Raw genomic sequence first — 25919 nt, 5'->3', positions numbered from 1 at the left:
CCGAGAGGCTGAAGGAGGGCTGGGAAGGAACAGCCCTCCCTACCACAGGAGAGGCTGGGTGCCTCCCAGGCCACCCAAGGAGTTCTGCCTTTGATCTGATAAGGTTTTCTGACTTAAGAAACCCAACCTGAGGCCTTAAACAGCTAAGACAATTCATTGTTTCACAAAATCTGAAGTTCAGAGATGGTGTGGGCTTCTCTGGCACAGAGTGTTTGGAGGGTGTCTGTGTTTGGGGGGCCACAGCTGGGAATATCTCACCTCCCCCCCCCCGCCATTAGCTTTTTGTAAACAGTCCTTTTCTTGTGGTAAGGATGGCTGCTCACAGCTCCCAGAGCTACACCTTCCTCATTCACATATGATAGACTCATGCAGGCCACTCCCAAAGCAGTCGCAGTGGCCAAGGGAATGCCTAGGGGGTTGGAACTATGTTGATGACTTGGGTCGGTTGGGACCTCCCCCTGAAGCCAAGAGTTGATTTGCTCCTAGACTAATATCCATTACAAAACCTCTTTATCAATGTGGGTATGTTGTGTGTATCAGTGTGTGTATGTGCGATGTGTTATGTGTGAGGTGTGTGCATATGTGTGTATGGCATATGTATGTGATATATGTGTGTGAGCATGTATGTGAGATATGTGTATATGTTGTATGGGAGATGTATGTATATAAGTGTGTGTGTGCTGTGTGTATTGTGTATGTGTTAGTTGAGAAGACCATGTGCCCAAACTAATGTCCCTTCCAGTTGGAGCCTCTCACCTTGACCCCTGCTGCTCCCTCTTTGACCCTCTAGTCTAGGTAATGTGTGTACAAAATTCCTCTTGTCCTAAGCACATATAAGTTGGGAATTTTAAAAACAACTTGACTAACAAAAGGAAACAGAAATGATATCAATTCAGAGAGCGTAAGAAACATACTAGGTTACTGCTGACCATATATGTCGCTGAACCAATAATTACCTCCTACCTTCCCTGAAGTGCTTTCTTGCCTTTGAGCCTTCCCAGCTCCTGCCTGGCTTTAACTGACCAACACTGCCTTACTCCCTGTTCTGCAGAACAGTCTCCAAGAGACTTGTCTCTTGCAGCCAAGACCAAAAATCCTGTCTGTGCTCACCATTTCACCTTGGACTTCCCCCTGCCCTCATCACTGTTCCAGGAGACTCTCAGCCCTTCCCAACTAGAGACTCACGGTAAAACGGCTCCGTTCTACTCTGTGCGGTAAGAATCAGCACAGTCTAAACATGAATAGAAAGATGACCTCACGCTCTCCATCAAAGCATTTTACACTCTTACAAAGGGTCTACTAGACAGAAGGTCACCCTAGTCTAGTGCTGGTTCTAGTTGCCTGGTGAGCAGCTCAGGCCCTCCTTTCTATGCGCGCGCGCGCACACACACACACACACACACACACACACACACACACACACACAATCAGTCCTGTGCAGCCTTCTGCTGCCCTCTGCTGCCCTCTGGTGGTGCCTTGCTTAAACAGCCCTGCAGTTCACCAGCAACTGAGGACCAGGGTGGGGGCCCTCTTCCCCAAGTCCTTCAGAGTTCCCCTCAATATGGCTGCTCGAACAATATTTTAACCCACCCATTGCCACTCAGGTGCTCAATTATAAAATAAAAAAGTATTAAATGTGGAAGAGATTTAAAATCCTCCCCTCAAGGTGAAGATTACGAGGGCTTTTTCATTCATGAGTCAAATGTTTATTGCATACCTACTGTTTGCTAGACACCTTGTTGGCATGAAGGAATTCTAAAACACTATCTTCTATAAGAATGGTAAGATGCTTGGACTTACTATAACAAGAAAAGCTACTTGGATGAGGAGCAAGTAAAACTTGAGCAGAATAGGAGTCATACCCAGAACAGGATTAGTGTTCCGGGACTGAGTCTTCCAAGCAGAGAGGCAAGAAGACCATTATGAAAGTCCGAAAGAAAGTGACTCACATTGAGAGTAGCCAGAACTGACCTGGACGGGGCTAGGGGTAGACACTGACCAGAGAGGGCAGAGCCTTGGACAGAGTGGGAAGACTTCACTCGTAGTGAGTGGAAACCATAGAGGCTTGGACAGTGGGTTTCTGGGATCGCACCCTCTCATCCTTCCTGCCAGCCTCTGCCTGCTCCCCAGTCCCTCGCTGCTACTTCTCCACCCATCTCCGACTGCTGGTGTTTCTCATGACTCAGTTCTGGGCTCTCTTTTCTTCTGCCCTCCCTCCATCATCTCATCCATTCTTATGATTCTAAATACCATACATATGCCGGTACGCGTCTTCCCTTGCAGCTCTCCTTCTGGCTCCAGGTCCATGTGACAAACTGCCTACTTGCTACCTGCTTTTGGGTTTTGCTAATGTCTCAAATTCAACATCTCAGCCTTACGGTCTTGATATAATCCTAACTCCCTCCTCTTCACTCCTAAATCTATTTCTCTGCTAAATCTTCTCCATCTCAGCAAATGGTACCACTTACTGAGACAACAGTGTAAATATGCCAGAATATGATATTTTTTAGAAGTTCCTCAACCGTTCCCCAATCATTGCCATTTTTCCATTTTAAAATTTATACATTCATAAGGTGGGTAAACGTAAATGATCGAGAAAGGTACAAAATTAAGAGAAGTTCCCTGGGAGAGTCCTTTCTATTACTCATCCTATATCCTCACTGTCAACAAGTCTTACTAATTCTACTTCCAGAATGTGCCTCAGATTTGCCCCTTTCTCCCCACCAGCACTGCCCACGCTCTAGCCTCCACCTGGAGGGTGGTGGGTCGCTCCACCACCACCTCTGGCCTGGAACACTGCAACAACCTCCTAACTGCCTTCTCTTTTTTTAAAAGATTTTATTTATTTATTTTTAGAGGGGAAGGGAAGGAGAGAGGGAGAGAAATATTGATGTATGGTTGCCTCTCTTGAGTCCCCTACTGGGAACTGGCCTGCAACCCAGGCATGTGCCCTGACTGGGAATCGAAGCATAATCCTCTGGTTCGCAGGCCCGCACTCAATCCACTGAGCTACACCAGCCAGGGCCCTAACTGCCTTCCTCACTGCAACTTCTGCTCTCTGCCCGCCCATTCTCCACAAAACTGCCAGAGTGATGGATGATGCTATAGTCTATTTGAGCGTGTCACTTCCCTACTTTATATCTACCAACTGTTTCCCTCTGTACTCAACACAAACCAAGCTCTCCTGGCAAAATCCGCCATCTCATTTTCTTCTCTCCCATGTCCATTCTACTCACAATACTGATCTTTTTTCAGTTCCTTCAAACAAGGAACAAAAAAACTGTTTTCTGCCTCCCAACCTTTGGATAAATAGCTTCCTGTACCTGGAATATTCCTGCCTCCATGTTTATGTAGCGGGTTACTTCTTTTTTTTTTTTTTAGGATTTTATTTATTTATTTATTTGTTTGTTTATTTGCAGGGGGCAGGAAATGAGAAAGAGAGGGTGAGAAACATCAGTGTAAGAGAGATACATTGATTGGTTGCCTCTTTCATGCCTCAGCTGGGGACCTGGCCCACAACCCAGGTATGTGCCCTGCCTGACTGGGAATCGAACTGGTGACCTTCTGGTTCAAAGGCCAGCATTCAATCCACTGAGCCTCACCAGCTAGGCCTGAAGTGGTTTACTTCTCATTCTTCAAATTACAGCTTAAATGTCACCAACCCCAGCCAAAGCATGTCCACTTCTAAGTCTATCTAGTAACAAAATGTATTTGGAAACTTCAATCAGTAAAGTAGCTTGATATAAGAGAAGAAATTAATGCAACCAAAGAAAAATCTGAAATTGAAAATTGGACTCTAATGCACAAGGGAATATAACATATTGTAAACTTGTAAAGGTGAGATTTCAGATCACTGGGGAAAAGAGAGGTTAATAAATAAGTAGAGACAGCCTGACCGGTCAGTGCTGCTGCAAAGAGCAGAGTTGGGTTTCTGTCTCACTCCTGACAACCAGATCAGTCCCCGGGGATCAAATATTTAATGTAAAAATAAATCACAAATTACCTAAAAATGTGAGTTAATTTAGTACCAGTATAAGAAAGATAAGGCTATTATATCTCTATATTTCTGAAAGGCTATGAAATCCAGAAGCTGTAAAGGGAAAAGTTAATAAATTTGTCTAAGTAGTAGTGTAACTTTGGTATGTGAAAAGAAAGAAAAAAATAACAACTAAAGCGTAAGTCAAACAACTAAGTTCCAAAACAAAGAAAACATATTTAAGACACTTGCTAAAGAACTCTTTTTTGTAACTTACATAGAACTGAATAAGAAAAAAATAGCCAGAGAGAAAACTGTGCAAAAGGTAGAAATACTTTATAGAAAAACAAATTCAAAAGATGATAAAACTATAGAAAGATGCTCTACTTTGTGTAAAATTAAAGAAACGCACATCCAAAGAGTGAGAAAACTTTCTTTTCACTTATCACACTGGCACAAGGCTTCCCTGATGCTGGTAGAGACGAGGTAATTAATACTGTTACCCACTTCGATGGGAGGGGTACAAATAATGCATGCTTACTGCAGGTTAACTTGATAAATACCAAACTTGAAAAGGCACCTGTCTTTCTCTATATCAAAGAATTTATAAATGGTTATACCAATGAAAATGTAGGCATAAATATGTACAGGAAGCTTCTTAGCAGAATTTTTATATAAACAAAACCCAAAGTGTCCATTAAAAGTATATAAATTTGCCCTGACTGACGTGGCTCTGTGGATTGAGCACTGGCCAGCAAACCAAAGGGTCACCAGTTTAATTCCCAGTCAGGGCACATGCCTGGATTGCGGGCCAGGTCCCCAGTTGGGGGCACATGAGAGGCAACCACACATTGATGTTTCTGTCCTTCTCTCCTTCCCTTCTCCTTCTCCTTCCCTTCTCCTCTCTAAAAATAAATACATAAAAAAGTATATAAATTATTCATCATCCACGTGACACAATATCATAAAGAAGCTAGAGAGAATAAAGAAGGTCTGGATGTGTTGATGGAGAAAGATATATAGAACACACTAATTCTTCTTTTCCTTGGGACAGCCTAGCACCCCACCAAGTGTTGAGCCTGCTGCTGAAGCAAAAGGGAAATTTGGGGCTCACTGCTGGAAGAACAGGCGGGTACCAAGCCATTCTTCTTGATAGTCCCAACATCTCCCTTGAAATTGTAAGTTAAATCCAACCTCACTTCTTCCAGAGCCTGACTTGGCTGTGCTAATACATCACTATGTTGAGATAATGGATGAGGTTTATTCTAGCAGAGTTGATTTACAGGACCATCCTCTAGAAGAGGCAGACTAGACTCTACATGCAGGTGGAAGAAATTATACAGACAAGGGAAGGCGGGCTATACAGGTGTGATACTTGAAAGAATAGTAGAGGTCAAGGTCTGCCACCAGGAACCTCTGCTCAGAAAACTGAACTGATTGCATTGACAAGGGCACTGGCATTGTTGCACAAAAAGGAGAGTGAATGTGTGTATTGACTCAAGGTAAGCTTTCCTAATTGGCATGCACATGGTTCCATCTGGAAGGAAAAAGAATCTTCAACCTCCAATAAATAGGAGAATAAGCATGCAGTAGAAATTCTGAAATTATTAGAGGCTGTTCAGGTACCTTTACAGGTGGCAGGTATGCACTGCCCGGGGCATCAGAAGGAGGGCACTGAAGCGACTAGAGGAAGCAATCTGGCTGATCAGGCAGCAAAAGAGGCTGTGAAAGGAATATTTACAAATGCCTCTGGTACCTGTTCTACACGTATCACAACTTGACCCTGAATATTTTGACTGGAGCATTAGAGAAAGCTGAGAACTGGGGTTTTGATGAGGAAGGGGCTGATAGTGGGTGGGAAAAGGGTAGGAAAGGAGTTATTATACCGCTTCCTGAACATTTAGTAGAGCCGGTCATGAAGCATTTGCATGAGGCCACTCACTGTGTAGGGGGCTCATTAACCCCATGTATTAAACCGTAGTTCACAGGTCCTGAAATTTCTAAAGCTGTACCAAAGGTAATTGCTAGATGGGCTGTGTGCCAGAAGAACAACCCCGGGACAGATCTCCATCAAAAGAAAGAAGGAAAACAAGACCAATGACAGCGCCCATCTGAGGGCTGGCAAATAGAATTTACCCAGATGCCAAAGGTCCGAGGGTAGAACTGGGAGATCTTCGGACACAGTGAAAGCTCTACTGAAGGAAACAATTTCTCGCTTTTGCCTCCCCGGCAGCATCAATAATGGACCTGCTTTTGTTGCAGGAATTACAGAATGTCAGTAAATTGCTAGGAATCAACTGGAGACTCCACGCGGCATGGAGACCTCAGGCCTCTGGGAAGGTAGAGATGAATCGCACCTTGAAGAAAAGTATAGCCACGCTGTGTCAAGAAACTCATCTCCATTGGGATCAGGCTTTACCTGTTGCCCGGCTCAAGATGAGGGTGGCTCCTTGAAGTGGGATTCAGGTGAGTCCTCATGAAATTGTATACAGGTGACTCTTTCACGCTATGACTGGGGTGGGAGATATGTGTATAAATCAAGAAGTGAAGGTAAAGAAAATGTACATGTAAGTCAGACCTTAGCTGTAATGAATGAATATACTAGTATGAGAGACTTCTCCCCCACAGGTTTGGCTACATTCCTTTGAGCCTGCAGATAAGCTACTCAAGACATGGATGACAACGTCTCCAGAAAGCCAACTGGAAGAAAAGTGGACTGAACCTTGGGATGTACTCCTCACCACCCCCACTGCAGTGAAGCTGCAGCAACAAAACCCTGGATGCATCACACCAGAGTCAAGGAAGCACTGGGGGAACAATGGACGACCGAACCTCAAGAAGACCTGAAAGTCATCTTTTGAAAACAATGATTTATACTATTTTCACTACTTTTTGTTTAACCCCATGTTATAGAGAACTTGTTCCTTTAAATTGAGATCAAAATATTTGGATATATTGAGCAAAAATATCCTAAATATCTCTGAATTTTGTCTTTCAGGAGGAACTTACATTGAACAAACTCTCACTACATGTCTTATAGGTGTTTGTACTCCCCTTGGAAAGCCTTCAAAATTGTACTTTGTTTCAGCATATCAATAAGAAAATACCCTACTCTGATATTTATAATTGGGGGCCTGTGGAAATTCTAAAGGACAGGGAAATGTTTTCCCTAAAAGTCACTAACGTAGCCCCAGCTGGAGAGGGTGCAACTTTTGTCAACTGTGCTAAAAACTTTTATGTTTTATTATACATGGATCTGCAATGAAGTGTATTCCTAAGCCCCCTACCAGATGGTCTAATGCTAAGATATGTGCTAACAGCAAAATGAGTACTTCCTTATGGAACTGATCTTATAGAACTAAGATAGTTTAATGCTAACAGTAGGGGATGATGGGTAACTCAAATGCTGGGAAATTTAGTGTTACATAATAGTTAATTGATACATGTAATTAATGCATGTAAAAAGCTATTGTTTCACAAACTGCAGGTATGGCCCACACTGACTCCAGACCTCAAACAATTGACCTTTGTGCCCCAGAAGAGAAAGTAAGCAATTGAGGCAGTGTCTGAGCCACAGTGTTCCATGTTTATGTCTTCCAGATGAGACCAGTTCAAAAAAATAAGCCGGAAAAAAAAAAGCCGGAATTATTCTCTACTTGCAGGATCAGAATCCCATCCTGTATAGGCCCAGGTTCAACTTCCAGATATAATCTAAAGATGTCACCATGACCTCTGCCAGCATTGAGGTAGCTACAGAAGAAATTTGGCAGCCCCTTCTTAAATCCAATAGAAAAGAGCTTGGTATGTGAGAATGTACTGGGACCTGGAGGACCTGAGCCACTGCCTGTGCTGAAACAAAGAAGGTACTGGCCACCGCTGGCTACCTGATCACGAGGTTCCCTGTTATCAGAGGCAACTGAGGCATAGCCGCTGGCGTCCTGCTGAAAACCGGTTGGACGCCCACTGCCCTTTCCTTTGAGCGTTCCCCAGAAACAAGGCCCACAAACCTGCCGGACTTTCTGATGCCAAATCAGCCATCCCTGCCCTGAGGACACTGTTGTTTTGCAAGCACCTACACTCTGGACAGTGGAACAGACCAGCAAAGTGACCCACCCCTCTGGGGGTCTGTTCTATGCCCTTAAAAACCCCTCTACACTTTCCCTTGGGGCTGAAGTCTCCTTGGGCTCAGCCCACCTGATCACAGTGTCTCCCCTCTAATAAAAGCCCACCTCGACTACCTATCAGGAGCAACATTCATTCTCCCTTTATATTTTGTATTTTTCTGGAGTAAAGTTGAAGGAATTTTTACTTTGGACTTATAATATTTTTACGATTTTTTTAAATATTTTATTTATTTATTTTTAGAGAGATGGGAATGGAGGGAGAAAGAGAGAAATAGCAATGTTTAAGAGATATATTAACTGGTTGCCTCTTCATGTGCCCCCAACCAGGGAGCTGGCTGACAACCCATGGCACGTGCCCTGACTGGGAATCGAACCAGTGACCTTCTGGTTCACAGGCCAGCATTTGATCCACTGAGCCACAACAGCCAGAGCTTACTATCTCTTTGAAACTTGGCACTCAACTCTTTGTTAGTCAATCATGGATTCTCAGCTCTAAATGCACCTTTCAATGTAGGCTCAGTGCTAAACAACAGAATTCCTTTAAGCAGGTCTCCCTTAAAGTGAAGATGTGAAGCATTCTCAGTCGAAGGCACTGGAGGGACGCTGCTGGAGGAAGAGACTTTGCCATTTTCTCGGGTATGTAGGAGGACACTTGCTGGAGCCCGCCCCAGCCACAGTCCAGAACCCTGACCCTCCATAACCCTGCAGCGTGTCAGCTCGCCAATAACCTTTCCATAGTCTTCTCCACAAAAGCTTGAGCCTGCAAGTAGCCCACGTGCTCCAAAGGCCTCCTCTCTAAGCCAGGGCCCCTGACTTCCAATGCCACCACGTGGAGAGGGTAGTTGGGAAAGAATTTCTAAAACTGTTATAACACACTTCTTAGTGTGTTAGTCATGCAGGGACAAAGAATTCTCACTGGCGTGCACATTCATTTTTTTCCTCTGCATTAAGAAGTCTCAGAACACAGTGAAGTGGTTATAACTTACATAAAGATACACAAAGAATTAGGTAAAAGTATTTTTGAACAGTTCTAAACTTATTTTAAACAAAGATCCTTTAATATACAAAACCTATGATAAGTCAATCAAAACAATCCATCTTTTCTTGAATTTGAAATGCTTGTCATTATTTTTAGGAAGGAATTTGAAAAACAATTTTTGCTCTTCAAGGATGTGAAAATATTTTCCATATACTTACATAAACACTTAAACAGAGCCCTGGCTGGTGTGGCTCAGTGGATTGAGCACTGGCCTGTGAACCTAAGGGTTGCTGGTTTGATTCTCCATCAGGGCACAGGCCTGGGCCCTGCTTGGGGGTGTGCAAGAGGCAACCAATCCATGTATCTCCTGCACACTGCTGTTTCTCTCCCTCTCTTTTTCCTTTCCTTTCTCTCTAAAGAAGTAAATAAATAAAATTCTTTAAAAAATAAACAAGCAGAGATCTTCATCTACACAAAGCAGTAACATGCAAATTCTATGTGTACCTTTGCTTTTGGAACCAGTACCCTTTGCTGTGCTTCCAACTGCAGTTTTCATAAAGCAATTCAAAATCTATGAATGTATTTAACATCCTCTAGTTTCCTTGCACTGGGGGAAGGGACTATTCAAAAAGTATTCTGACTTTCAGGAAGGTCAAAGTCAGAGAGAAGAAGAGACTACATTTTTAAAATGTATTTTAAATATACTGTGATATATGCCATTCTTCTAGGTGAATATAGTTCAGTACCAAGCTATTTTTGGAGGCAATAGGAAAAATAGGAAGGAGACAGATCCTTGAAGGATGTTAGCAAGGAAGTCTTCTTGGGGAAGATGGGGCCACGATGCATGTGCAAGAGTTGCTCAGTTTTAACACTGAGACGTGGTTACTTGCCTATTCTTGGTACCTGCCTGTTCTTCACTGAACTGTGAAGACTGTTATTCTTACCACTAAGATTTTGCTCAATATCTTCTCTGCTTGAAACACTCTTCCCACATTCTGCCTGTTCAAATTGTATCCATCTTTCAAAGCCACCTCGAATTCCATCTTCTTTCCTTCCTTCCTTTCTTCAGTAAGGATTAATACTAAAATCCTTAAAACAAGAAGGGATTTTGTGTCCCTTATCTTTGGGGAAAAGAAGAAGGAGGAAGAAAAGACTATGAGAGTCTGCGTCCTACTTGAATTGAGAAAATCCCAAGGGATAAAGCATATGGTCACAGTTTCCAAAACACATTCACGTAAGCATTGACCTATCACATTATACTTCATTTTATTTCACATCAATCCTGGAAGACATATATACCCATCCCCAATGACCCACGCCACTGACACGTGACTGTACCCATGTCATAGAGCTGGTCTGAAGACTAAATAAGTTTCAGCGTGTAAAGTGCTGACACAAGTAAATTTCAATGCCTGTTACCCTGATTTAATCTCATTAGAGGAAATAAGGATCAATCCAAAAGATTAAGGAATTTTGCCAGGCATCTCACTGATACCACACACTTAGGAATAACTCCTATGTTGATTTCTTGCCTTGGGAATTTCCAGACCAAGTGGGTAATGCCAAACACCAACTCTACCCGAGGTGCAGTCTCATGGCTGCAGGTTCTCAGCAACGACTCGCCCACCTTTCACAGTCTGCTCCCGTCACCACTACCACCCCCATCTGCAACTTTTATAACCACAGGCTAGACTATAATATGTACTGGTGGGATTTTACTTTAGTCCCACCCACTCTAACTTAGAATGTAGTCTTTTCAGTTTTCCAGCATGGGCCCAAAGGTGCCAATTCTGTCTCGCGTGAGCCTTAAAACTCAAGTCCCTGAAGTAATGGAAAAAAGCATCCTGCTCGTACCCACCACTACATGGGTGGTTACAGCACAGGCTTGAATTCCTGCTGCTCAGATTACTAGCTCTCGTAGCTGTGCATTTACGAGGATGTTTACTGTATAGTTCTCGTTGTTTTTTACCCTGGCCTAGCATATCTAGGTGTTTATAGCAGGAGGATTTTCTGGTTACTTTGATTTGCCAAAACAAGGATTCCAATCACAGTGCTACTGACAACCAAATTAGGCCTTTTAAACTCTACCTTCCTGGTTCTTAGCTAAGGGAGTATTTTATGTAGTTTCAAATTTCTGAGAATAGACTCATGTTTTAGAGATGAATTTTTATTGAAAACCTAGAAGAAACTGTGGTACATGATAAAGCAACTCCTTAGACAAAAGTCATGGGAAGTTATAAGCATGAAATGTTTTACTGATGATCCTATGTCCTAATTTCACAAACAAGCTTTATTTTAACAATTGACAGAGAAAAATATAATTTGGAAATGCACCTGCACAGACTTATCCTACTGATGGGCTCTTTTAGGGCTGAATTGTGTCCTCCCAAAATTCTTATGTTATAGTCCTAATGCCCCAGTCCCTCAGAATGTGAGACAGGTCTTAAAAGGAGTAATTAAGTTAAAACGAGGTAAGAATGGAGACAACTGTACTTGAAAACAACAATAAAAAAATAGAAATGGTACAGCAGGCGTCTTTTTCCAATCTTAGGGAGAAGACGTTAGTGTTTTGGTGTTAGGTGTGATAGTAACTGAAGCTTTTTTTTTTTTAGATACCCTTTGTTAGGTTAAGGAATTGTTAATTTTCTGAGATTTTTAAAAATCATGATTGGTTGTTTCATATGTTCAAATGCTTTTTCTTCATCTATTGAGATGACTATTTTCTTCTTTATTTTATTAAAATGGTAAAAGTCAGTGATTAATATTTGAATATTAAACTAATTTGCATTTGTGAGATAAATAAAAAAGTTAAATTGAGGTCATTAGGGTGGGGCTTAATCTAATATGACTGGTATCCTTATAAGAAAAGGAAATTAGGATATGGACACACAAGAAGAAAGCCACCTTTTCAGGATGGGGAGAAGCCCACCCGACCAGAACACAGAAGTCCTTGAGGTAGTGAAAGGCTTCACGAAGGAAGTAATTCCTCGCTTTGGCCTCCCCAGCAGCATCCACAGCAATAATGGATCTGCTTTTGTTGCAGGAATTACAAAGAATGTCAGTAATTTGTAGGAATCAAGTAGATACTCCACATGGCATGGAGACCTCAGACCTCTAGGAAGGTAGAGATGAATCGCACCTTGAAGAAAAATATAGCCACGCTGTGTCAAGAAAGTCATCTCCATTGGGATCAGGCTTTACCTGTTGCCCGGCTCAAGATGAGGGTGGCTCCTTGAAGTGGGATTCAGGTGAGTCCTCATGAAATTGTGTACAGGTGACTCTTTCAGGCTATGACTGGGGTGGGAGATATGTGTAAAGATCAAGAAGTGAAGGTAAAGAAAATGTACATGTAAGTCAGACCTTAGCTGTAATGAATGAATATACTAGTATGAGAGACTTCTCCCCCACAGGTTTGGCTACATTCCTTTGAGCCTGCAGATAAGCTACTCAAGACATGGATGACAACGTCTCCAGAAAGCCAACTGGAAGAAAAGTGGACTGAACCTTGGGATGTACTCCTCACCACCCCCACTGCAGTGAAGCTGCAGCAACAAAACCTTGGATGCATCACACCAGAGTCAAGGAAGCACTGGGGGAGCAATGGACGACCAAACCTCAAGAAGACCTGAAAGTCATCTTTTGAAAACAATGATTTATACTATTTTCACTACTTTTTGTTTAACCCCATGTTATAGGGAACTAGTTTCTTTCAAACGAAATAAAATATTTGGATATATTGAGCAAAAATGTTCTAAATATGTCTGAATTTTGTCTTTCAGGAGGAACTTACATTGAACAAACTCTCACTACATGTCTTATAGGTGTTTGTACTCCCTTGGAAAGCCTTCAAAATTGTACTTTGTTTCAGCATATCAATAAGAAAATACCCTAAGACAGAAACCTGTACTTGAACAAGAATTAAATAAAAATTATTTAAAAAAAAAAGAAAATACCCTACTCTGATATTTATAATTGGGGGCCTGTGGAAATTCTAAAGGACAGGGAAATGTTTTCCCTAAAAGTCAGTAATGTAGCCTCAGCTGGAGAGAGTGCAACTTTTGTCAACTGTGCCAAAAACTGTTTTGTGTTTTATTGTACATGGATCTGCAATTAAGTGTATTCCCAAGGCCCCTACCAGATGGTCTAATGCCAAAATACGTGCTTAAGACATAATGAGTACTTCCTCATGAAACTGATCTTATAGAAGTAAGATAGTTTAAACTAACAGTGGGGGGATGATGGGGGACACAGATGTTGGAAAAGTTTTAGTTTCAGGTAATAGCTTATAAACTTAATAATCAATGTATGTAAAAGCTATTGTCCCAGGAACTGAAAATATGACCCACCCTGACTCCAGGAGACCAGAAGCATTTCACCTTTGCGCCTCAAGGGGACTGCAAGCATCTCAGGATGGGATCTGAGCTGTTGTGCTCCAGGGCTGAGAGGCCCACTGCCCAGGGCAAAGATGAAAAAATGCTACAGCTTTTATCTGAGTAACATTTTCCCTGAATTCCAATCTCCTTACCTACACTTTTCTTCTTACAAAAAGTGTCTGTTTGAAATGGAATTTAAGATGGTCTGTTAGAGTGCTTCTCAGATCCTGCTTCTCAGATCCCTGGCCATCTGAATAAAGCACCCATAAAGATTCAATCCCTGTCTATGCTTACTGGGTCTGGTAGTGATAGGCAGCGTGAATGCTGGCTGTTCCTATTTCAAAAGAATGCATAAAGAGAAGAAGGTGCAGAGAGTAAAGGTTTTATCTTTACTTTCCCGAGGGAGGGAAAGGGCTAGGTGCAGAGGTATGCACCAGCACCAGCGCTGAGGGGTTAGGGCTTTGATGGGGTAATGGGGTGGTTGTAGAGCAGGATGTTTCAGTTAGGCTGCAGCTTGTTTCGGTGTTATCTTTGGGTGCAGGATCCAGTGGTCCTTGTGGTCTGGTATGTTCTGTTCCGTAAGTTCTTGGAGCCTTTGCACATTCAGGGTAATTTTCTAGTCCTGAGGATAAAGACTCATAAAACGATTAGGGTCAGTCATGCTTTAAGGCATCCAGCTAGTTCTGGGAAAGAGGGCCTGAGAAAGTAGCTTTTGTCCTAGTAGGATCTATATCTTAAAACTGTCTCTTAGAACCACTATTTGCTACAGGTAAGGAAAAACGAAAATCTGCTTGTAGCTACTTGTGTCAAGAGGTGCAGTTTAAGTCCCAGTTGTTGCCAGATGATTTTTTCCCCATTCTTTCCTCTGATTCCTTGTAGACCCTCCTCCCTTGTCTGCCCGCACATGCTAGAACCCCTCAGAGCTCTGTCCTACGCCTTTCTTTTGTCACTCTACATTCTTTCTCTCTCATCCAATGTCATAGTTTAAAATTCCATCTATATGCCAGTGGCTCTCAGACTTACTCATTCAGCTCAGAAACTCTCTTCTGAGCTCCAGATCTACCTGATGTACTCAGCCACTAATCCTTCCTGTCTTAGAAAATGACACTCCATTCACCCAGTTGTTCGTGCCAGAAACCTGGGAGTCCTTGGTGCTCCTTTTTTGATACATGAACAGGTCCTAGTGATTAATATGTATATTTATATTTTATATTATATATTTATATTATACATAATATATGTGTAGTATGTTAAGAATATATTTTTATAGTTTATAATATATATTTAATACATTTTTAAAATCATTTTTTACTGATTATGCTATTACAGTTGTCCTGATTTTTCTTCCTTTCCCCTCTTTTACCCAGTGCCTCCCACTCCCTCAGGAAATCCCCCTACCATTTTTCATGTCCATGGGGCCATGAAGTAGTTATTTGTATTCCTTAATCCCCTCACTTCTCCACCCATTATCCCCCTCCCCCCTCCTATCTGGCAACATTTCAGTAACATATTTTCTCTTGCTTTTAAGAGTCTCTCTTTATCTTTAAACTTTGGCCTTTTAATAGTGCTCTGTCTTGGAGTGGGCCTCTTTGCATCCATCATAATTGGGACTATCTGTGCTTCCTGGGCTTGCATGTCTACTTCCTTCACCAAATTAGGGAAGTTTTCTTTTACTATTTTTTCAGATAGACTTCCAATTTCTTGCTCTTTCTTTTCCCCTCTTGGCTGTTTATACTATGCTCATTTTTTTTGGACTCTTTTTCTTCTTATTGTTCTGCATGGGTTTTTGTTTGTTTGTTTATTTGTTTGTTTTTGCTTCCTCATGTTCCAAATCATTGATTTGATTCTCAGCTTCATCCATTCTATTGTTGTTTCCCTGTAAGTTGTTCTTTATTCCAATTAGTGCATCCTTTGTGTCTGAGTGGGTCTGTTTTATGCTGCTGAGGTCCTCACTAAGTTTCTGGAACATCCTTATATCCAGTGTTTTGAACTCTGCATCTGGTAGATTGCTTATTTCCACTTTGTTTAGCTCTTTTCCTGGAGTTCTGATCTGTTCTTTCATTTGGGCCATGTTTCTTTCTCTCCTCATTTTGGCAGCCTCCCTGTGTTTGTTTCTATATATTAGGTAGAGCTGCTATGACTTCCTGTCTTGGTAGCATGGCCTAATGTAGTAGGTGTCCAGTGGCACAGCTACCCCATCACCCAAGCTGGGTACTTGAGGTATGCTCTTTGTGTGAGCCAAGTATACCCTCCTGTTATAGTTGAGCCTTGGTTGCTGTTGGCAAGTCAATGGGAGGAATTTATCAAAGCCAATCAGCTGCAAGGATTGGCTGTGACCACTAACCACCAACCTCCATCTTCTGTGGAGGATCAGCTGTGCAGGGGCAGGGTAGTGGTGCTTCAACATGGTCCGCAGCTCTCTGATGGGTGTCCTGGCCCTGGGGTTTCCCAGGTTGTGCAGGCCAAGGTCAGCCCCTAGCAGTGTTTTGCCCTGGGGCACCCTGCCTGAACTATAAAGTAATCTGGGATGGCTGCTACTTGTGCTGAGCTTGGAGATTCCCAGGTGAAGATAAGCTGTCTGCCATTAGGGCTCACTGAAGCAGCTGTTGCTTGTTTGACAGGATTTTGGAGCCAAGATGAGCCATTTTATGGAAAAGTAGCTTGGGTGGGCCTGTAAGTTAGGTGGGGAAGAGCCTCTGTGGATCTCCAAGGTGGGTCACACACTGTTAGCCAGGTTGATGTAGTCTCAAATATGACACTAGCCTACTGGGGCAATGGCTTCTGCTCACCCTGATGCCAGACACTTCGGTCTCTCCCTGTATATCACTGGTGCTCTTCAGTGCTGGAGCTCAAAGGGTGCAAGTCTGAGTAGGTGAGTCTGTGTGTGGGTTCCCAAGAGGAAATGCTTAGGGCTCCAGCAGCCTCCTCCACTGACTCAATCTCCAATGGTTTTCACAGCCAGATGTTGCGGGGAACTTATCTTCCTGTCGCTGGAATTCTGAGCTAGGTAGGGGTCCTGGTGTGGGTCTGGGACTCCTCACTCCTGAGATATTCTTCTTGAATTTTTATCCATGTGGGTGTGGGGCCAGCCCATTCCATGTCCACGCCCCTCCTACCAGTCTGGATGGATGTTGTTTCTTCAATTCCGTAGTTGTTAGACTTCCATTTAACTCGATTTTCTAGTTGCCACTCTTCCATTCAACTAAATTTCTGATGTTCCCGAGTGATGGTTGGTTTATATTTTGGTTGTAATTTTGATATGGCTGTGCAAAGAGGCAAGTCATATTTGCCTATGTCACCATCTTGACTGAAAGCTTCTCTATATACTTAAAATATAAAAAATATATTGTGTGTATCATATATAGTTTTATATATGGTAGTGGAAGTGGAGGGATATATGATATATACTCCAAACTTATTCCTAGCTATTTATCATGTGTCACCTGTAGTTTCCTAAATCGTCTCCCCACTTCCTCTCAAACACTCTCAATCTGTTCTTCACACTGTAATCAGAAAAATCTTTTAAAATGACAAAACCAATTCTCTTTCTCTCATATACTCATTGATATACATACATATCATTTCAAACTTTTTATTTACATAGCACCTAAGATAAAATCAAAACTCCTTAACATATCTTGTGTCGAAAGAAGTCTCAGAGACAAAAGCATTTTGAAAAAGTTTTCCTTAGAAAAATACTTGCAAAATTTCACACCTTAGAAGTACTGGTTCATCAAATATACCCCCCCACCAAGGTTATAAGGTTTATAGTTTGTTCGTTCATGATGGAAAAAGAGCAATTTTATCATATAACTCCATATTCCTCCAAATTATTGCATATCTTCAGACTTAACAAAAGTTAGCATTGCAAAAGTCATTACAAAACAAAAAAAATTTTTTTGTTAAGGAGTCAGTAACTTGGGATATGCTGAAGATTTTGTTCACTTTGGAAACTACGGGTAGTATGACATTGTTCTTTTTTTTGGTTTACCTCAGAGTGCTAAGAATTTTGTGTTTTCTTACTGCAGAATGTGTATATTTACTCATATCGGAAGCAGGGCAAAGGTGCCAGTTTTGCTTCATATGGATAAATCTGCATGATTTGGCTATTTCTTATGTCTTTAGCCTCAACTCATGCTTCTCTCCCATTCATTTTTTATGTTGTAGCCACATGGAACATAGAACACCTTCTTTCAGGTTCACAAAGCTTTCCCCAGTGTGCTATCCCTGTCTGGTACATACTCCCCTATAGCCCTTACTTAGCCAAATTTCACTTGTCTTCCCAGTTGAAACTTTTATGTCACTTTCTCTAAATTGAGTTCTCCTGTTATTCAATCACAGTATTTTGCAGTATTATCAGTTAGGATGCCTTCAGTTTCTGATAATTGAAAGACTAGCTCAAAGGTATTGCTAGGGTCTGTAAGGCATGGGGGTTTGGGGCCCAGGGGCTTTGGGCATGAATAACATTCATCACTATGTGTACCTTTGTCTAGTGCTCACTTTATAAGCTTTAAAATGCATTAAACAGTATTTCCTAGGATTACTGTGCTATCCGATACAGTATCCACTAAACATATATAGCTATTGAGCACTTGAAACATACTTAAAGGAACTGAGTAATGGATTTTTAAATTTTATTTATTTTTAAATTTTAAACTGGTAGTTGATTCAGTTATTGGAAAACTTTCAAATATGTTTGGGAAAACTCAAGTACGTGAATCTCTTTTTCCAAATGTAAATTTTATGAAATCTTAATACAGATCCAGTATTCCCAAGTAAAATTAAACAACTGAATTAAGTATATAAGTATATACTGGATTTCCAAAACTCAGTATTAAAAAAATTTAAATTCTCTTAGTTTTTGTATTGATTACATGTTGAAATTATATTTTGGATATATTGAGGTAAATAAAACATATTACTAAAATTGTCTATTTCTTTTAACTTTTTCAATGTGGCCACTGGTAAATTTGAAATTACCCACATGGCTAGCATTACATTTGTATTGGACAGCACAGCTCCAAACATTGAAATAGTTATGCAACTAATCAAAAGATAAATTTAGTAAAGTTTCCACTTAAAGGATTTGAGGGAGGTGGAAGAAAAAATAAACATCAAAATGCTATTGTTTAAAGATAAATGTGTAACATGAAGCTGGATTGGAGTTTGAGGGCAGAATGAATGAAGTATTGCAGTAATACAGACAGGAAAGTGATGATGATCCTACTCCTGGGGGCTAGAATGGAGATGGTGGAGGTGAAGAGAATATATACATCCAGAGACAGTTTGGGAAGTAAAACTAAACTGTTTACAAATTTATTTAATCAGATTCTTCTCTGGTTTAATCAAAACATTGATTACGGACTAATTTAATCGTGTTCCATAACTAATAAAAACGGTAATTAAAACATAATTTAATCAAAACATTGTACAAGTTTAATCAAATTCTTCAACAATTTTATTAAAGTCACAAATCTAGCAGATTTTCATATGCTTCAAAGCATTATACAAAAAAAAGTCCCACAAAAGATCTATCACAATGACTGCAGAATTCATGTAACATATTTTCAAACTGATTACAAAGGTACTACAGGCATGACTCGCTCATAATAGCTGCTAAGCGAGGAACCAAACATTGAGTTGAGAATGAATGATTGAAATATTCGCAGCAACCTGAAGAGGAAAACAAGACTGGCCACGCCCATTTCACAGAGCACAGTCTTGGACTCTGAGGAGAGGATCCTTAGAGCGTTCGCTGGAGGTCACACGTCATCAGTAGCCAGGCCTTGAACCCCGCCGCATTCATCGCCCCGCCCACCTTAGGGCGGGGCAGTCCACCTTCGGCGTGTATAGTCTGGGCTACCCCAGTGAGGGGTTCAGATTCAGAACCTGCTGGCCAGTGGAGGGGCGGGGCGTTCTGGTTAAAGAAAGCTACCGAGTCTGGGGGCCGGTAGGCCCTCCCGCAAGACTGCTTCCGGGGCAGGGGGCGGGGCTATCGGAAGTGGTGGGAGTCGTCTTCTGCTCCTTGTTTAAGCGGCTGAGGGAAGGGGAGACCACACCTTTGGCAGCTCCACAGAGCGGTAGTCTGGACCTCGAACTGCTGCTAACCTCTGGACGAGCCAGAAGCCAGGAGTGCCAGCTGCGGAACGGCGGGGCTAGGCACCCGCTTGCCTTCTGATCTAATCATGTCGCGGGGCTCCATCGAGATTCCCCTCCGGGACACTGACGAGGTAAGTGTCGCTTTGGGGGGAAGGGTTGGGGTGGTGAACTTGCATGATCCCCTCTTCCCGCTTTCTCTCAGCCCGTTTCAGAAGAGAGAGAACGTACTCCCCCAAGAGCCCAGGTAGAAATCACCAGCAGAACCCGTGTTTACCTCCTTCCCCAGCCCCATCGTCCTTCCAGGTTGAGAACGTTGTGTTCTTGCAGCCTAGGGACCACAGGAGAAGGAGTTCTTGAAAGTTCCATGTTCATTTGACAGGACACTTGCTTTTTTCCTAATTCACGGGCACAGGGGTGTGAGAGTGCTTAATAAACTGTAAAGCACCTCCCAGTTCACAGAGGTGGGTGCTGATGTCACCGTGGTCGCTCTGCCGCTCAAACTAAGTGCTCTATCTTTCCCTGGAAATATATAGGATGTCGTCCTTTTCTTCCTTAGAAACTAGATTCTGTCATGGTGCACTGTGTTCGTCACACAGGCTCCATCAGCGAAATAGAGACCTCAAGATACAGCCTGTTCTATGTACTGATAGAATTCATCTCTTTTCCCTTCCCGACGCCTCATTCATGGTGGCCTGTGGCTTGTATGAAGAGTAAAGCTTTCGGCATTGATGTTCTCTTACCGGATATTTCATACTCTTATTTTTGTTCATCTGGTTGGTTGAGATGTAATTCACCTACTATAAGGTCCAGTGGGTTTTTTTATAATAATATTCACAAAGTTATGTGAATATTAATAATATTCATCATTATTTAATTCTGAACATCTTCATACTATTTTTGAACACATATTCAGAAGTGTCTGTGACACACAATTGCTGCCTTCAAGACAACGGCATTCAATTTTGCATTGCCCCTAGGAATGTCAGACCTATGACATCAGCCCATCTAGAAGGCTTATCTGCACTTTGCCCGCATTATGTGTTAAGCAGGGTTTTGTTTTGTTATTTTTGAGTGAGCAAAGCGTTTTTAGGTATTTTATACTTCTGGTGATTTGAAGACAACTAACAGGATTTGTTTGCTTCTCTGTGCATTTTCTTTCATGTTACCATATAACCTACTTATCATGTGCTACTTGAGCTTAATATGTACAGTCACTCAGCTCTTCTGAGAGTGAACACAAACACTATGTATATCCATATTGATTTATATTTTTAAAAAAGCAGCAAAGAAATGTGAATTTAAAAAAGAAAAAAGGCCGTGACTGGTGTGGTTCAGTGGATTGAGCGCCTGCGGACCAAAAGGTTGCCGGTTTATTCCCAGTCAGGGCACATCCTGCAGGCCAGGTCCCTAGTTGGGGGCGTGGAAGAGGCAGCCGATTGATGTTTCTCTTCACACATCGATGTTTCTCTCTCTTTCTTTCTCCCTCCCTCCTTTCCCCTCTCTTTAAAAGTAAATAAAAAATATTTTTCAAAGTGAAAAAGTTCCCTGGGTGGTGTAGCTCAGTGGATTGAGCACTGGCCTGCAAACCAAAGGGTCACTAGTTCAATTCCCATTCCATGGCACATGCCTGGGTTGCAGACAGGTCCCCAGTAGGGGGCGCGTGAGAGGCAACCACACATTGATGTTTCTCCCCCTCTCTTTCTCCTTCCCTCCCCTCTCTATAAAAATAAATAAATAAAATCTTTAAAAAGAAAAGAAAAAAGTTAAAAGCCTGTATTTTTGTTTTAGGTCATTGAACTTGACTTCGATCAGTTACCGGAGGGAGATGAAGTTATCAGTATTTTGAAACAGGAACACACACAACTACACATATGGATTGCTTTGGCGGTCAGTATTCATGAAACAATTATTTTTTATATGTTGACTGGGAAAACTGTGTGGTTTCTGTTTTCACATACAGTAAAAACCAGTTTGGATGCACGATAAGTTAATTGTATTGTATGTGGAAGTTAATTGTATTACTGTTTATGCAACAGAAAGGTCAGTTTCCTAAATGATGTGCTACTCCACTGCTAAATTAGTGTTTGTTGTTGGTAAAGGCAAATTCATTTCAGTTAAATAATATTCTATATTAAGTATTTGATTATTTAGTGATTGATTGCTCATTGAAGACTGGCTTAATGTTTAAGGCTTTAGTTAAACATTTGTGAATGCCAGGATGTAAACATTACTACTTAACATTGTATCCCATAACAATAAAATATTTCTCATAAAATATTCTAGAAGGTCATTAGGTTTCAGGCTAACTCACAAAAGCCCTTGTAGATGAAGTTTATCTCAGGCTTAAGTTAGTTGTCCTGTTTGGTCTCTTCTCTAACATAAATTAGAGAAGAATTTGAATTTAATAAATTCAAATTAGAATAAATAAATTAGAGAAGAATTTGCCATAAATTAGAATTTGCCACTGGAAATTTGCCACTGGAAATTAGAGAAGAATTTGCCATAAAATTAGAATTTGCCACTGGAAATTCTCAGGAAAAATCACCGTGGAGGGCCTAAAATTTTACCACCCTCCAACCTCTCTAGCACCAGCTGTGTAATAATGTTTCCTTTTTATGGAATCATTATAGTAAATGATTATCATAATGTAGTAAACACTATAATCGTTATCCCCAAGCAAGTGTGCCACAGGTCACTTTTATGTAAAGATACATAGGCTCCTAATATTGCCTTAAAGGCTCAGAGAGGTTGGTCTGGGATTGGACTTGTATCCAGTGCCCAAGCCTAACTCTAAGAGTTTTTTAGACTTGGATTTACAGAGAAGTACTTGCAGTGATAAACAGTGACTTTCTGCCTTGAAGTGCTGTTTTCCTACTCTATACGGGATAAATCATTAATGCTTGCCATACATTTTTTAAAACCAGAAGGTGACTTTGATTTTTTTTATAGTACAAGTGTTTTCTTTAATAGCACTCACACAAACACTTGAGTGTTGGGGGATTAGCATGGCGTTGTGATAAAATAAATTGGTGAAACATTGTGGGCTATAGATTGTTACGTAGAAAAGTATGTAGGTTTGGGGTTATAGAATCCTTTGTTCAAATTCCAACATGGCTGCTAACTAGCCATGTGACCTTAGACAAATAATCTACCCTCTGAGGCTGTTTCCTCATTTAAATATGAGGGTATTAACCTGGCTGGTGTGGCTCAGTGGATTGAGCTTCGGCTTGAAAACTGAAATATGAGGATGTTAGTATTCTCTTTAAGGGTGGTTGTATAGATTAGGTATAAAGTATATGAAGCTCCTAGCATAGCATGTGGCCCAAAGTAGGTGGTTAATAAATGATTGATATTCCTTTTATTATTAATAAATTACACATGCCCAGAGAAGTTATCCAACAAGCCCAAAGTTATAAAACCCAAGTTTTCTGTTTGGAGTTCTTTATATCTCTCATTACTGCTTTCTTTCTTGGGCTCTGATTTAGTTTGAAATCAACTATTGCTAGGTAAGAAGTTGGAAGCATTTGCAATGATTTAAAATTTTAACAGCTTAATTGGATATAATTAACTGATAATAACCTCCACATACTTTTTGTGTACTACTTGAGAAGTTTTAGCGTATGCTAACACTTGTGAAATCTTTATCACGGTCAAGGTAATGAATATACCCTCGCCTCTAAAATTTTCTAAACTCTCCCTTGCCCCCAACAGTGCCCAGGTAACCACTGATTTACTTTTTGTTGCTAAAGAATAGTTTGCATTTTATAGAGTTTTATATAAATGGAATCATATAGTATGTACTCCTGTATGTATGCCTGGCTTCTTTCTGCAAAAGAATTATTTTGAGATTTATTTATGTTGTAGTATATATCAACAGTTCCTTCCTTTGTATTGGTGAGCAGTAGCCATTGTACAGATAAGCCACAGCTTATTTGTCCATTCACTTATTGATCAATAATTGTGTTATGTCCAGTTTTTGACTATTAAAAATAAAACTGCTATAAAGATTTATGTACACTTCTTCTACGGACAGATGATTTAGTAATTCTGATTTGATTCTTTCACCTTATAGCTGGAATACTACAAGCAAGGAAAAACAGAAGAGTTTGTAAAGTTGTTGGAAGCAGCACGTATAGATGGCAATTTGGACTATAGAGACCATGAAAAAGACCAGATGACTTGCTTGGATACATTGGCAGCCTACTATGTACAACAGGCTCGGAAAGAAAAGAATAAGGACAATAAGAAAGATCTTATTACACAGGCAACCCTGTTGTACACAATGGCTGATAAAATTATTATGTATGATCAGGTAAAATAAGTCATATTTCTTTGAATTAATGAAAGGAAAAAATACCACGTGAAAGTAAAATGTGTGCGGTAGGCAATAATTTTTTTGAAAGATTTTTTCTTAAAACAGCATGCTTGATACAAATAGTTCAGATGAAGAGGGTTCCTTGTTAAAATTGGAATTTCTTTGGTCCCTGTACTGTGGAAGTAATTTAGCAGATAATTCTTATTCACGTGTTTAGTCAGTAATTTCACTACTTTCAGGTGAATTTCAAACATATTTTAAGGAATTTGAACTTTTCTTTTTGTCATTGTTCCTGGCACAGAAGTCTTGTTGCACTTTAGGATAATTTCTCAGTTTGTTATTAAGAATTGCGTATTACTATTTCAAATACTTTACAGTTGGTAGAGAAATTTTGGTGATACTGTACCTCATTTCTCTATGCTTTTCATTTTAGTGTTATGCATTCATGTTAAATCATGGTTAGTCCCTGATAAAGTCAAGTCTAAGACAACATGTTACTTTTTCAGAACCACTTGCTGGGAAGAGCCTGCTTCTGCCTTCTTGAAGGTGACAAAATGGATCAGGCTGATGCACAGTTTCACTTTGTGCTCAACCAGTCTCCAAATAACATTCCAGCCCTTCTCGGTGAGTCATTTTCAGCAACCACCTTATAAACCTATGTTTTTCAGCCTGAAATATATCTCTTCGCAATAAATAGCTCCTTAAGTAATGGGCTGGGCACCAAAGTGGAAGAGCTTTTACCTTATTAAAAATGTAACCATCTGTAATAGATCGTTGTTTCTGTTGAAATTACAGAAATAAAATTATACCAGTTAAGAGCAATTTGTTATTTACTTCTAAAGCATCAGTAAACATTCTCTATTTGGACAACTCTAAGCTATTTTAATGATTAACATTTAATATAAAGACAAAACTTCTGTTTATAGGCATAAATTAATATACCCTTGTGGCAAACAAGTTTTGATAGGAAGTCACTTTCACTGTTTGCAAGTATTTTTTAATGACATGTATTTCATTTAGGTGAGTATAGAGCATATAAGACTTGTGTTCTTTAATTAGTACATGTTTATGTTTAAAAATTGTTACAGGTAAAGCTTGCATTTCATTCAACAAGAAGGATTACAGAGGAGCTCTTGCTTACTATAAGAAAGCATTGCGTACTAACCCAGGATGTCCAGGTAAGAAAAAGTCTTATGTCTAAAATAATGTTTTTAGACTTAAAATATTAAGGATTTGGCAATTGCTTTTAAAGTTAGTTGTGATAGGATACTTGTGAGTTTGTTGAAATGGCAGAATTGAGACTTTAAACACATATTATATTTGATTTAAAAGCTGAATAGTATATCATATTATACTCTTTTTGCCCTATACTACTTTTCTTTCTAAAATCTTGTTATTTTAGCGAATTTTATTGAGTGCCAAGTATGTGCCAGGCACTATTCTAGACCTAGGGAATATAGCAAAGAACCAAAGAGACAGAAGTCCTTGTACTCATAGGATTTCTTTTCCAGTGAGGAATATAACATGAGTAAAATACATACTGTATGAGATATTGGTAAGGGCTAAGGAGAAAAATAAAGCAGAAAAGGAATACGAGAAGCATTGAGGGTGGGTTGTGCAGCAAGGTTACCCAGTGAAATGCATCATTGAAACAGTACCCAGAGGAGTGATAATAGCTTGAAAAGAGGTCTAAGGATGGAGCCCTAGGGCACTCTGACATTCAGAGGTTGTGGAAATGAGGAAGACTCGGCAAAGGAGCCTGAGAAGGAACAGCCAGAAATAGAGAAGGAAAAGAGAGTAAGTACAATATCCTTGAAATCAAATGAAAATGTTTCCAGAAACTCAGGTGTACTCTTAAAGGGACAATGCACGAACTCATTCTCTCAGCCATTTTACCCTGAGTTTCACCCTGATTGGAGGGATGGTGGCTCGGGGAGTGCCATAGTCACACAGGGAGAGACTGAATTGTGTGGCTTTAGGGTTAGGCTTAGAGGGACAGCCTCTAATGCCCCTGTGTTGAGCCCTACCACATGGTCCATGGGCACCTTATTTC

At 40.7% G+C, this 25919-nt stretch overlaps 1 protein-coding gene and 1 long non-coding RNA gene across 2 annotated transcripts in view; one reads left to right on the top strand and one right to left on the bottom strand.

The window, feature by feature from the left end:
- Positions 1–7046: 7046 nt before the first annotated feature.
- Positions 7047–13169, bottom strand: LOC118989814 (uncharacterized). Its single transcript, XR_005067090.1, has 3 exons — positions 13158–13169; positions 12975–12980; positions 7047–7200 (listed from the first exon to the last, which is right to left on the bottom strand). It is a non-coding gene; the product is annotated as an uncharacterized LOC118989814 (long non-coding RNA).
- A 6261-nt stretch (positions 13170–19430) lies between these two features.
- The window catches only part of CTR9 (CTR9 component of Paf1/RNA polymerase II complex), a 34260-nt gene continuing 27771 nt past the window's right edge, over positions 19431–25919 (top strand). Inside the window, exons 1-5 of the mRNA XM_037050068.1 lie at positions 19431–19682; positions 21340–21438; positions 23624–23863; positions 24373–24490; positions 24955–25044. Of these exons, the coding sequence (XP_036905963.1) occupies positions 19638–19682; positions 21340–21438; positions 23624–23863; positions 24373–24490; positions 24955–25044 (592 nt within the window). The 5' untranslated portion in view covers positions 19431–19637. The remainder of the gene's footprint in view (positions 19683–21339; positions 21439–23623; positions 23864–24372; positions 24491–24954; positions 25045–25919) is intronic.

The sequence above is a fragment of the Sturnira hondurensis genome, unplaced genomic scaffold (genome assembly GCF_014824575.4).
Source record: "Sturnira hondurensis isolate 20B ecotype Veracruz unplaced genomic scaffold, ASM1482457v3 Scaffold0006505, whole genome shotgun sequence".
NCBI lineage: Eukaryota > Metazoa > Chordata > Mammalia > Chiroptera > Phyllostomidae > Sturnira > Sturnira hondurensis.
Note: the sequence above shows the minus strand (reverse complement) of the source record. Positions and strands in the feature narration are given on the sequence as shown.